The following is a 14,113-nucleotide window of genomic DNA, read 5'->3' on the forward strand; positions in this document are numbered from 1 at the left end:
ATTATTTTGTTTTAAAAACCACGTGTCCACAATTGTAATACTACACCTGGGGAACAAGCCGTGTCCTTCAAAAACATCAATCCATTAAAGGGGGGGATACATTTTGGGGTTCTGAAAACACCTCTCCCATAACAATTGGGGGCTCGTCCAGGATAAAAGTCTATCTATTGGATTGGCTTTTGTGAACTTAAAGACAGTGAAGGATTGTTGCTTTTCCAGTGTGGTATTTTAGTTTAAGTGGGGAGAGTGCTGTGAACAATGGCTCTTTCAGAGGCTCAGAAGTTTTTGGGGGTTGACGTGGTAACACGTGATACCTTACGGACAGAGACTGTTAGGTTTGGCAAAAGCATTGCAATTAACACTGCCTAGCAAAATATGAAAAGATGAGGTACTTAACGCGGTATCTGCGCATTTACGTTTGCCTGTGATACATTCTGACTCATTAGATATGGCAAAGCTCCAGTTGCAGATTAAATAATTTGAACATGAAAAAGAATTAAAGCAACTTGAACATGAAAAAGAATTAAAGCGGCTTGAATATGCAATGAAAGAAAAAGAAAGAGATAGAGAGGAAAAAGAAAAGGAGAAGAAAGAAACAAAGAAAGAGATAGAGAGGAAAGGGAAAAAAAGAGAGTTTGAACTTCGGAAAATGGCTCTGAAACATGAAAATCAGTTAAAATTGGCAGACGCAAAGGGACACGTACAGTTGGAGGAGATGGATGAGGATAATGAGACAGCGCGTCATAGTCGAAGACGTGGTGGGGATCTATTTAAATATGTCCAAGCATTGCCAAGGTTTGACGAGAAGGAGGTAGAAGCCTTTTTCATTTCATTTGAGAAGGTAGCTAAACAAATGAAATGGCCACAGGACATGTGGGTGTTGTAGATTCAAACAACGCTGGTAGGTAGAGCTAGTGAAGTGTTTGCATCACTACAGGAGGAGGTATCTGGAACGTATGAGGAGGTGAAGAAATCCACCTTAAGCGCATATGAGCTAGTGCCTGAAGCTTACAGACAAAGGTTTAGAAATTTAAGGAAAGAATTTGGTCAAACATACATGGAATTTGAAAGTCTCAAACAGAGTAATTTTGATGGGTGGATAAGGGCTTTGAAAATAGACCAAACGTATGAAGCTCTCAGAGAAATTATACTTTTGGAGGAGTTTAAAAATTCAATTCCTGATGTAGTGAGAACTCATGTCGAAGAACAGAGGGTTAAAACTGCGAGATTAGCAGCAGAAACGGCAGATGATTATGAATTAGTTCATCAATCAAAGATTGGTTTCCGACATCAGTTTCAGCCGGTGAGGGATAGAAACTGGGGACATGAGAAAGTGGTAAAGGTAAAGGTGATCTGATGGGAGACCGTAAAGAGAGTGTACCTCAGATTTAAAAATAAATCCAGGAGGGTGGAAAAGAAATGAAAAGTTTCAACTGTTTTCACTGTAATAAACTAGGCCATGTAAAGACACAGTGTTGGTGGTTGAAGAAAAGCACTGGAAAGGCTGATGTGGTAAAACAGGATAAGACAGTGGGATTTGTTAGAGTGGTAAAGGAAAGCCCAAGGGAAGCGAAGGAGGTGCAAATGATTGTACAGCCTGTTCAAGAAGTAATTGTTAAGAAGGTGCCAGATGTCTTTAATTAATTTACTTGTGTGGGTAACGTTTACTCATGTGTATCAGGAGGAGCAGGTAAAGAAGTCACAATTTTAAGAGATGCAAGGGCTAGTCAATCTTTAATGGTAAGAGATGAGGAATTATGTAGTTTGGGAAGAATGTTGCCAGAAAAGGTGGTGATATGTGGAATTCAGGGTGAGAGGAGTAGCGATCCATTATATAAGGTAAGGTTGGAAAGTCCAGTGAAGAGTGGTGAAGTGGTATAGGAGTAATAGATAAACTATCTTGTCCAGGAATACAGATTATCTTGGGTAATGATATAGCTGGATCGCAGGTGGGAGTGATGCCTAATGTGGTTGATAAGCCAGTGGAAAATCAGACAACTGAAGGGTTGAAGGACGAATATCCTTGGATTTTTCCAGATTGTGTAGTAACAAGGTCACAAAGTCACAGGTTAAGACAAGAGGAGAAATCAAAGAGTGAAGTTGAAGTGCAATTATCAGAAACGATTTTTGATCAGATGGTTGAAAAAGACCAAGAACAGGTGGAGGATAAGGCGGATATTTTTAGTTCAGGAAAATTAGCAGAGTTACAACAGAAAGATGTAGAAATAAAACGGATATTCAGAAAGCATATATGGAAGAGGAATCTGAGAGTATACTAGCGTGTTATTACCGTAAAAGTGATGTCTTGATGAGAAAATGGAGACCTGTACATATGCAGGCGGATGAAAAGTGGGCAGAAGTTCATCAAGTAGTATTGCCAGTAGGGTATAGAAAGGAGGTGTTGCGAGTTGCACGAGGTACCAGTGGGAGGTCATTTGGGAATAAGGAAAACTCAAGCTAAAATTCAGAAACATTTTTATTGGCCTGGACTACATAAAGATGTAGTTAAATTTTGTCAATCATGTCACACATGTCAAATGATAGGGAAACCTCAAGCAGTGATAAAACCAGCGCCCTTAATACCCATTCCAGCATTTGAGGAACCTTTTACGAGGGTCCAATTGATTGTGTAGGCCTGCTTCCTAAAGCAAAAAGTGGGAATCAATATCTTTTGACTGTAATGGATGTGTCTACTAGGTTTCCAGAGGCCATTCCAGTACGTAATATTACAGCTAAAAGGATTGTGGAGGAATTACTTAAATTCTTTAATAGATATGACTACCCACAGAAATTCAATCGGATCAAGGATCAAATTTTACCTCAAAGTTATTCAAAGAAGTTATGGATAGCTTCGGAATAAAACAATTTAAATTAACTGCGCACCATCCAGAATCGCAGGGAGCGTTAGAAAGGTGGCATCAGACATTAAAGACAATGTTGAGGGCGTATTGTCAAGATTATCCAGAGGAATGGGATAAAGGAATCCCATTCGTATTGTTTGCAATTAGGGATGCACCTAATGAGTCAACCAAATTTAGTCCTTTTGAACTAATTTTTGGTCATGAGGTAAGAGGACCACTTAAATTGATTAAGGAGAAATTGGTGGGTGAGAAATCGGAAATTACACTATTGGATTACGTGTCAAATTTTAGGGAACAATTCGAGGTGAACTGGCTAGACAACATTTGAAAGTTGCACAAAATGTGATGAAACGGGTAGCGGACAAGAAAACCAAAGTTCGTAGTTTTGCCAGTGGGGATAAAGTTTTAGTGTTGTTACCAGTGGTAGGTGAGCCTTTAAATGCTAGGTTTTGTGGACTGTATCAGATTGAAAGGAAATTAAGTGAGGTGAATTATGTGGTAAAAACACCAGATAGAAGACTCACCGAGTGTGTCATGTGAATATGCTTAAAAGGTACTTTGAAAGGGAAGGAGAGAAAACGGAGGTTTTAATGTACCTTTAAGAAATGCAATGATGTCAGAGTGTGGGTGGAGCTGGGCTTTAGCTCAGCCATTTTGAATTTTTAAGTTTCAGTTTGAGGAGAAAGCTGGGAGTGTCTGTGTGTTTTGCTGAGAGCTGCAGGAAGAAAACACAGCTTGTCTGTTGATGTCTGCAAATCCAAAGACTATAAATATATTGAATGTAACCTCATGTCTGTTTTGAAGGTTTGAAGCCTTTTGGATATTTAAAGGAACAGTTTGCAGGATTGGGTAGTGTAGTATTATTTTCGGGGTTATCTTTGAAGTAAGGGGTGTTAAGAGATCCAATGTTTATTTAAAATGTTAATTTGAGTTCATGGAATAAACATTGTTTTGTTTTAAAACCCACGTGTCCACAATTGTAATACTACACCTGGGGAACAAGCCGTGTGCTTCAAAAGCAACAATCCATTAAAGGAGAGGGTTGGTTGAACTCCATGATACATTTTGGGGTTCGGAAAACACCTCTCCCATAACAAGTATCAAGCATCAGATGTAATTCTGCGACTGGATAGCACCTACCAAACAATCCTGATTGTGCTAATTACATTAACCAATTTAAGATCATCATTGGGCTCAGTGGTGTTTAAAAATTTGTTCATGGGATGTGGGCATCGCTGGCTGGATTTATTGCCCATCACTAATTGCCCATGAGGAGACAGCTAAGAGTCAACCACATTGCTGTGGGTCTGGAGTCACATGTAGACTAGACCAGGTAAGGATGGCAGATTTCCTGTCCTAAAAGACGTTAGTAAACCAGATGGGTTTTTACGACAATCGACAATGATTTCATGGTCATCATTAGACTTTTAATTCCAGATTTTAATTGAATTCAAATTTCACCATCTGCAGTGGTGGGATTTAAACCCCAGATATCAGAGTATTAATCTGGGTCTCTGGTTTACTAGTCCACTGATAATACCACTATGGCACTGCCTCCTCGTGTGGCTCACATATGTGCTAAAAATTACACATTCACAAACAGGGCCCTGTCCATTGCAAACAGAAATAGAATGTCCATGCATTGCGTCTTTTTCAACTAAACAAAAGGCTGGCAGACAGCCATTCCCTGGTTTATTCCTCCTCCCTGGTACACTTCCCATGGCATCACCGTGCCAATCAATAAGCATACTATACTTATGTAGTATAAATTGTTGCTCCCTTTGTGATTTAACTTTCCATAGTGCCCAATTTGAAATGTTAAAGTATATTTCTGAAAAAAAAACCACTCCTATAGTTCAGGCAATGAATCACCACCATCTTTTTAACCCTCGACTCCTTTGTTGATCAATTCCGCCTTGAATATATAGAATGATCCAGCCTCACTGGGTAAAAGCAAATTACTGCGGATGCTGGAATCTGAAACCAAAGAGAAAATGATGGAAAATCTCAGCAGGCCTGGCAGCACCTGTAGGGCGAGAAAAGAGCTAACGTTTCGAGTCCAGATGACCAGCTTTGACAACGGATCACCTGGACTCGAAACGTTAGCTCTTTTCTCTCCCTACAGATGCTGCCAGACCTGCTGAGATTTTCCAGCATTTTCTGTTTAGATCCAGCCTCACTGCTCCCTGGAGAAGATTAACAATCCTCTAATAAAAATCTTTATTGGTGTCACAAGTAGACTGACATTAACACTGCAATGAAGTTACTGTGAAATTATCTGCTTCCATAAGTACTGCATGAAGGAGAAGGTGTTAAGCTGTGCGAAGCAGAAGCGCGAGGTGCAGTGGGACGGTGCCGGAGTTCGGATCTATCAGGACTTGACAGTGGAGTTGGCAAAGAGACGAGCGGCGTTCGGGCGGGTGAAGGCGGCACTGTACAAAAAGGGGGTGCAATTTGGTATGGTGTACCCAGCAAAGCTGAGGGTAATATATAACGCCAAAGACTTTTATTTTGAGACAGCGGAGGCGGCTGAGGCGTTCGTGAGGGCAGAAAGCTTGGGACAGACGTGAAGAGCAGAACTGGAAGAGAGACTGTGGACTGTGTTTGGGCAGCTGGAAAATGTATAAATGCTACAACTTTCTTTTTACTGATGTGTATTGTAATTTACTTCTCTTTGCATTGTAACAGAGTTCAAGTTAATGGTTAGGTTGATTGTTGTTCGGTGTTGCGACGGTTAAATCTTATATTAGTGAATTGTATGGGTTGGATTGTTGGTTTTGTTTTTTCTTTCTTTGGGACTGGGTGGAAGGGGATGATATATCTTGGCGGGGGGAGCCACCCGCGCTAGCTAACTAAAGTCAGCTAGTGAATGGAGGTGAGGTGAGAGGAGGGCTGCAGACGTTGGAGCCTGGATAGCAGGCTTCAATGAGCCTACGAGGCGAGTGAGTGAGAGGGGGGGGGGCGGGGGGAATTGATGCTGGGAGATGTTTTTTCAAGGAGAAATGTAGGGGGGGGGGGGGGGAAGAGAAAGAGAAAGGGGTTCGATGTTAACAATGGACAGTGGCGGGTCAGGCTTATGGGGCAGGGCCCGGTGGTATGATGATGGCGGAGAAGAGTGGGGGGGCTAGGAGGTCCGGTCAATAGTGCTTGCACATCTTAAAAGTTTGAAAGCCGCTGTGGCAATGCTGCAGGAGACTCACTTGAGGGTGAAGGACCAGCTGACATTTAAAAAGGGTTGGGTTAGTCAAGTGTTTCACTCTGGATTCGACGGAAGGGCTTGAGGGGTAGTGGTGCTGGTCAGCAAAAGGGTACGCTTCCAGATGGAGGTGGTGGCAGATCAGGGGGGTAGATATGTGATTGTGACAGGGGCGCTGGAGGGGGGGGGGGGGGGGGGGGGGGAAATAGTGGCGCTGTTAAGTGTATAAGGTCCCAATTGGGACGATGTGGGATTCGCGAAGGTGTTTGGGGCCATCCCCGACTTGGATACACACGGGCTGATTGTGGGGTGGGACTGGAACTTGGTGCAGGAGCCAAGGTTGGACAGATCACGGCCGCGCTCGCTGGTCCCATCAGGGGAGGCGAAGGCGCTGGGCTAATGGTGGAAATGGGAGGGGTGCACCCTTGGAGGTTCCTGCACCCAAGGGAACGGGAGTACTCGTTTTTCTCAGCAGTCCATAAGGTATACTCACGGATCGACTTCTTTGTGGTGGGAAAGGCTTTGCTGGCTGGGGTGAAGGGGTCGGAGTACTCGGCAATTGCAGCGTCAGATCATGCTCCGCATTGGGTGGATATGATGCTGGAGAAGGGGGTAGTGCAGAGGCCGGGGTGGAAACTGGATGTGGGGCTTTTGGGGAACCAAGTGTTCTGTGAGAAAATTGAAAAGGTAATTAAGGAATATGTAGGTTTCAATTGTACGGGTGAGGTGTCGAAGGCAGTCGTCTGGGAGGCTCTAAAGGCGCTGGTGAGAGGGGAGGTAATTTTGTTTAAGGCCAGGGTGGACAAAGAGAGGTTGGAGCGGCAGAGAGTAATGGATGAGATGTTGGAGGTAGATAGGAGTTATGCAGAAGATGGGGACCCAGCAAAGCTGAAAAAGAGGAAGGAACTACAGGCGAGCTTCGACCGACTGTCTATCAGGAAGGTGGTGCGCCAACTGAGACGAGCAAGGGGTGCAGTTTATGAACATGGGGATAAGGCAGGTTAGCAGGTCAGCTCCAGAGGGAGGCAGCGGCAAGGGAAATTCTTCAGGTGAGGGATAGGGCAGGGAAGTTGGTGGTGGCTCCGGAGTTGATTAACAAGGTTTTTGAGTTTTATAAGAGGTTGTACAGGTCAGAGCCACCCAGGGGAGACCGTGAGATGCAGGAATTTCCAGATGGGTTGGAGTACCCGAGGCGAGGGGAGGGGCACAGGGCTACATTAGAAGGAGTAATAGTGGAACAGGAGATAAAGGATGCGATTGGGAGGATGCAGTCGGGGAAGGTGGCAGGGCCGGATGGGTTTCCGGTGGAATATTATAAAAAATTCAAGGATAAGCTGGCACCCCTGAAGGTGGGGATGTTTGAAGAGGCGATAGGAAAGGGGGTGTTGCCACAAACCTTGGGGCAGGCATCGATTTCACTGTTGCTAAAGAAAGATAAGGATCCGCCAGAGTGTGGGTCGTATAGGCCCATATCACTTCTGAACGTGGACGCAAAAGTATTGGTGGAGGTACTGGCGGATAGGCTGGAGGAGTGCCTCCCGAAGGTGATAGGTGAGGATCAGACAGGGTTCGTGAGAGGGAGGCGGCTTTTTTCGAATATTAGGAGGGTTTTGAACATCGTTATGGCACCGGCAGAAGGGAAGGAAACAGAGGTGATTGTGGCATTGGATGCCGAGAAGGCGTTTGACCGGGTAGAATGGGGGTACTTGATGGCAGTTCTGGAGCGGTTTGGGATTGGACCAAGATTTGTGAACTGGGTAAAGCTACTATATAAGGAGCCGAGGGCGAGTGTCCGCACAAACACCACCAGCTTGAGGTACTTTTCTCTCCACCGTGGGACGAGGCAGGGATATCCTATGTCCCCCCTGCTGTTTGCACTTGCGATTGAGCCGTTGGCCATCGCATTAAGAATTTCGGGAGCATGGATATATAAGGGTGCCCTTATATGCCGATGACTTGCTGTTATATGTGTCGGAACAGAGTGTGTCGATAGGGGGAATATTGGAGCTACTGCGAGTATTTGGGTCTTTCTCGGGGTACAAGCTGAACCTAGACAAGAGTATTTTGTGGTGTCTCGGCCGGGGGCAGGGGTGGAGGGGCTGCCATTCCGTAGGGCAGGGACTTACTTTAGGTATCCTGGGGTGCAGGTTGCCCGGGAGTGGGGGAGGCTTCGCAGGTACAACATCTCTAGTTTGGTGGGGAGAGTGAAAGCCGATCTGGCAAGGTGGGATGGTCTTCCTCGGTCACTGGCGGGTCGGGTACAGGCGGTTAAAATGAATGTGTTGCCGCGATTTCGGTTTATTTTTCAATGCCTACCGATTTTCCTGCCAAAGGCTTTTTTCAAGGAGATTGAGGGAAGGATTACCTCGTTCATATAGGGAGGGAAGGTGGCCAGTGAGAAAGGTGCTGCTACAGAGGGGAAGGCAGGCAGAGGGTTTGGGTCTTCCGAACCTGATGTACTACTACTGGGCGGCAAATGTGGAGGTGCAGAGCTGGGTCAGAGGGGTTGATTCCCAGTGGGTCAGAATGGAGGAGAGTCGGTGCAGGGGGTCGGGACTGAAAGCACTAGCAACAGCGCCGCTCCCGATAGCTCCGGGGAAATACTCGGAGTCCGGTAATAATAGCTTCATTGAAAATCTGGAGGCAGTTTCGCCAACACTTCGGGTTGGGGGCAGGGTCAAGGGAACTGCCGATTCGAGGGAACCACAGATTTGAGCCAGGGAGATGGGATGGAAATTTCCAGAAATGGGAAGAGAAGGGGATTAAGACGCTAAAAGATTTGTTTCTTCATGGTTGGTTGCAGGATTGAAGGAGCTGGCAGCGAAGTATGGGCTGGAGCAGGGAGAAATGTTTAGATACATGCAGGTTCTAGATTTTGCCAGAAAGGAGATACGGAACTTCCCAGAGGAACCGGCCTCCACATTGCTGGAGGAGGTGCTGACGACAAGGGGATTGGAGAAGGGGGTAGTGTCAGTGGTGTACGGAGCTATTTTGGAAGAGGATAAGGCACCACTGGAAGGGATCAAAGCAAAGTGGGAGGAAGAGTTGGGAGAGGTCATAGAGGGGGGGGTCTGGTGTGAGGTGCTCCGGAGAGTGAATGCCTCCACCTCGTGAGCGAGGTTGGGGCTGATGCAGCTGAAGGTGGTATACAGAGCACACCTCACGAGGGCGAGTATGAGCCGATTCTTTGAAGGAGTAGAAGATGTGTGTGAACGTTGCGGGGGGAGGGGGAAGGCCCTGCTAGCCACGTTCATATGTTTTGGTCCTGTCCAAAGCTAGGGGAGTACTGGAAGGAGGTTTTTAGGGTAATTTCCAAGGTGGTGCATGTGAAACTGGAAACGGGTCCCCGGGAGGCAATATTCGGGGTGTCGGACCAGCCAGGGTTGGAAACGGGTGCAGAGGCAGATATCGTAGCCTTCGCCTCACTGATCGCCCGGAGGCGGATCCTGTTGCGATGGAGAGCAGCCTCTCCACCCTGTGCCCTGGTGTGGCGGGGGGACTTGTTGGAATTCTTGACTCTTGAGAAGGTTAAGTTTGAACTGAGGGGAAGGATGGAGGGGTTCTACAAGTCATGGGCATTATTCATTATGCACTTTCAAGAACTGGATAACATCGAACATTAGTTGGGGGGGATGGGTGGGAGGGTTGGGGGGCTGTGTGTGTTAATGGTGACTATGGTTAATCCCTGATTCCTTTTTGTCATTTGTTTATGTAAACACGCAGGCCAATCTTTGGGGGTTGGTGGGAGAATGGGATCGTTGTTATTGATATGGGGATTGACATATTTGTTGCTGATTATTGTTGGTGGGTGTAAATTTGGGAGAAAATGTGAAAAAGGAGGAGAATAAAAATATTTTTTTTAAGAAAAGTTACTGTGAAAGTCTCCAAGTGGCCACATTCCAGCGTCTGTTCGGGTACATTGAGAGAATTCAGGATGTCCAATTCACCTATCAAGCTCGTTTTTAGGGACTTGTGGGAAGAAACCAGAGCACCTGGAGGAAACCCACGCAGACATGGGGAGAACGTGCAGACTCCGCACAGACAGTGACCCAAGCGAGAATTGAACCCAGGTCCCTGGTGCTGTGAAGCAACAGTGCTAACTACCGTGCTACCATGCTGCCTGTCGGACACAAAATTCCTCCTAATCTCCATCTTAAATGGGAGACCAGTTAATTTGAAACTGTGCACCTCGTTCTGGATTCCCCTACGAGGGGAACATTCTCTCAGCATCCACCCTGTCAGAATCTTAGATAGTCTTCACAAAATCACCATAAGTGCTGTTCCTCCTAGGACAGCCTCACTCTGCTTTTGGCCATTATTTTCTCTGGGACATGTCCTTCACTGCCATCGTTCCCAGGGAACGCCTGCAAGGCTTGTTTACCTCTTCAGTTTGCAGTCGCTGAACACGTCATAATGGAAAAATAGCTAGAACTGTGCATGGGTATGATGGTTGCCCCTTCAGTTTACCTGGCAGCAGATGCAACCCTTCAGCAAAATCTGGAGCTTGCTCAATCATGGAAGAGTTCGACACATTTTGAACCAAAATGCAGAGAAAGTTAATGAAATCACCATTTTAGTCCAACAGCTTTTTTTGCATTCCATCATAGATTGGATTTCTAAAACACTTGGGAATCGAAATAAAACACGATTCGGAATAATTAACCAACAATGTTTCACACATACAATTTCTGTTGTATCTTCACAAACATTTTGGATTAATGCAGAGGATAGCAACAAATGGTTTACTGAATTACCAAATATTCTGCACATTTTAACGTACATGCATTCTGCAACAGATTCTTTTGCACAATGAAACAAAATGGTAAACTAATAATGGCAGAGGAAATGGCTGCCCCTTAGAACCAAACAAATGGTCTTTCAGTACATCAAGGTAGCCCTTCAAACAAAATTTCAATTAATGAATCTAAAGCCAAATAATTTATGAAGGAGATTTATTGCAATATATTATCCTTTAAAATACATTGTAAAAGAGAAGCATAGAGGACAGAGACTGTTATATGGAACAAGAGAACAAGCTTTTGAAAGTTTAAATTAGCAGATCATTCCCATTAATCACAGTATTCCAACAGTCCTTTTTAATCTCAAAAAGCATTCGCCTTGTAAAAGTTTGCAAATTCAAATTGTAGGATGTTAAATGCATAAAAAAATTGAAGACCTAACCTTTTAAGTATGAAATTGTTTTTGTATCTGAAAACATACCTTCTAATAACCTCTCCTTATAAAAGTAGTTTGAATACATTAATCATTCAGTATGTACAAAGGGCAGAGAAATAATTTGAACACCGTACTGCAAGATAAACAGCAGATGTAGACTATGGTCAATGCATCAAATTTTGTTGACCATAAATCAGATCATGCTACAAAACTTCTTCAATATCGATGAGGAATGCTGTGCAGGTGGTGATCAATGGATTGTCAGCCCCAGGAAGCAACACAAGCTTGAAGCACTGCTATGCAAATGAATTCTGACTCTCCAGCCTATATTCTAGGGTAAACCACACTGGATATAAGCAGCAGCGGCCTCAGTTGTTTCTCAGCTGAAGAACAAAAGGAAGGTAATGTATAGAGATAAAACTGTCAGTGTTGCATTACCTTGCGATAACTGAAGTTAGCCAAGTTTTTCGGACGCATGTGTCAAAGCCAAGGCCAGCACAATTGAAAGCATTTTGTAGTCATGTTTTGCCAAACTTGTTTAAAAGAATTGTTGGAGGTTTTTAAACCATGCCTATCTTTCCCCCCCCCCCACACCATAAAAACTAGGTAGAGTTTTACACACTTGAGGAACAGTGAACGCTATCTGTGGAAATCAGTGTACAAAATAAAAGGGTGATTTATGCCATATTCAAAAATATTGAGAAAAATAACTCCAGATATGACAAAATGGTAGTGCCCCACATGTGAACAGGGTGAGAGAAATTTGTCTCCAAGCCAAATTGAGAAGACATATTGAATGGTCATGTTTAAATCTTGTAGAGTGCAAAAGTAAGTCAAAACTTTTAGTTCTTTCACTGAATGGGAACATGACAAAACAAAACCCATTACAAATTTCTAACGTCCTCAGCTAGATTTCTATTTTGATAAATTCTTAGCAAAATGTAAGACCCATTTAAATGTCGAAACAAAGATTTCTTCAATATGCCAGGCCGTATTTACACAGCTGAATCAGAGTCTCATTAATGCTGGACCAACACGTTATCAAGGGCCTCTGCAACAAAACATTTGAGTGTGACAATAAAAATCAGCTAAATTCAGATCTGGCAGGTTATTTAAGGTTTTACTAAACTGCGCTGCTTGTTCTTTGCAATTAAGAACTTGTCAAAAAAGTGAAAGGAAATAATTTAGTCTCCCAAAACAATGGGGAATCAGAATGTAGGCACTTCAGCTGTTCCATCTTCAATTCTGCAATGGTGTCCAAATATTTCTGCTTTTGTTTTTAAATTACACACTTTACATCTCAATTCCACAGGAAGAAAATGCAAGGAATGACATGAATCTGCTATGTACCAAACCTGGAACCAGGTCTGTGCAGAACTGGCACCAGGCAGCAAACACTACAAATCTCTATAAGGCAGCATGTAACTACAAGAGCTACATATTGTAAAATTTGTTCTGAAATTCACTCAACTTGAATTTGTCTCAAAGGTACTTACCGGCTTCTAATATACAGTTTGAGCTCAATGAAAAATAGTAACCTTGGTATATAAATTAGCTGCCAGCTCATCTCATAGAAAACATTATAACCATTGTTTCATAAGAGAAGATACAGACTGGAAAGAAAATACGCAATATGCTTCAACAAACATCCCACTGCGCTAAAATAAATTCTGCATCAGAACTTCTTACAATTTCCGTTGCAGCTCTAGTCGTTGAGATTTCCTGCTGTTCTTTGGTCTTTTTACCTGTTCCCTTTTATCCTTTTCAGCAATTAAATGGTTTTTGAACAAGCGCACAAAAATATGTACAAGAACATTCATTTTAGCTTCCGGAGAACTGTATTAAATAGCTGTACACCTCAAAGCATTTAAATCAAAACAGGGGAGGGGGGAGAAACTAAAACAAAGTGAAACATTTTGGCAGGCAAGAGACACTCTGACCCCACCATAAAAATAATAGCTTACAATAAAGGTAATGCCAATGAACTCAGTGTTAAAACGGTTGTCCAAATATGCAAGATTCGTATTTGGTATATGTACCAAAGGATGCCTAGTGTTTTCAGTGTATAATAGACGTATCAGGAAGTTCTGCATGATCAATCATTACAGCCATTGTATGTCCAGGACAGCCCACTGGCTATAAAAAATGTCCTAAAAGTGGCTTAATGCTGGTGGATAGCGTAACATAACAGTATCATGCAATGGCGTCTCTTACTCCAACAGATTAGTATCTTCACGTTCACCTTGCATGGGGTTTTCGGCTGACTCACTCAACACATCGCCACCTCCAAAATGCTCACTCTCAGTCCCAAAGTACATCCCGTCCGCTCCGTACGGAGTTCCACCTTCCTCCTCCATCCCATTATAAAATTCTTCAATATCACTTTCCTCTTCTCCGTCGCCAAAACTTCTGCTGCTGCAGGATTCATTGTCGCTAACACTGTTGCCAGAAGATGAAGCCTCATCTCCATCAGAATCTGAGTAAATTTCAGCACCGTGGAAAACATAGCGATTGGGCACCAAGAAGAGATACTGGAAATCTGAAAATAGAGCAATTTACATGCTTTAAAGCCATTGCAGTAAATTAGAAATATACAATAGTCAGTTAATCTCCTCCCCAACACCTCTATCTGCAATGAAAAATCTGCAGTTTAGAACTGAGTGCATGGGCTCCATAAGCATAACTGGGTTCTGTAGTTGAGAGGGCAGTATAACTACTGGGCAATAGTGCACAATGCTCTTTCTTACTTAATGAAATGCCATTTCATGGACCAAACTGTAAGAATTAGATATGTACAAGTACATGCACAGAAATCCACCCATTTCTTGTTTCCAGAACATCGAATTTCCTCACTTTCAAACATAACTTAAAATTCTATTAT

At 43.6% G+C, this 14,113-nt stretch overlaps 1 protein-coding gene across 2 annotated transcripts in view; it reads right to left on the reverse strand.

Annotated features, from left to right (window-relative positions):
- Positions 1–10,992: 10,992 nt before the first annotated feature.
- Positions 10,993–14,113, reverse strand: part of sirt1 (sirtuin 1) — a 29,760-nt gene continuing 26,639 nt past the window's right edge. For both annotated transcript variants that reach the window (XM_072478801.1, XM_072478800.1), the window contains exon 9: positions 10,993–13,771. In XM_072478801.1, the coding sequence (XP_072334902.1) occupies positions 13,443–13,771 (329 nt within the window). In that variant the 3' untranslated portion in view covers positions 10,993–13,442. The remainder of the gene's footprint in view (positions 13,772–14,113) is intronic.

The sequence above is a fragment of the Scyliorhinus torazame genome, chromosome 16 (assembly GCF_047496885.1).
Source record: "Scyliorhinus torazame isolate Kashiwa2021f chromosome 16, sScyTor2.1, whole genome shotgun sequence".
Lineage (NCBI taxonomy): Eukaryota > Metazoa > Chordata > Chondrichthyes > Carcharhiniformes > Scyliorhinidae > Scyliorhinus > Scyliorhinus torazame.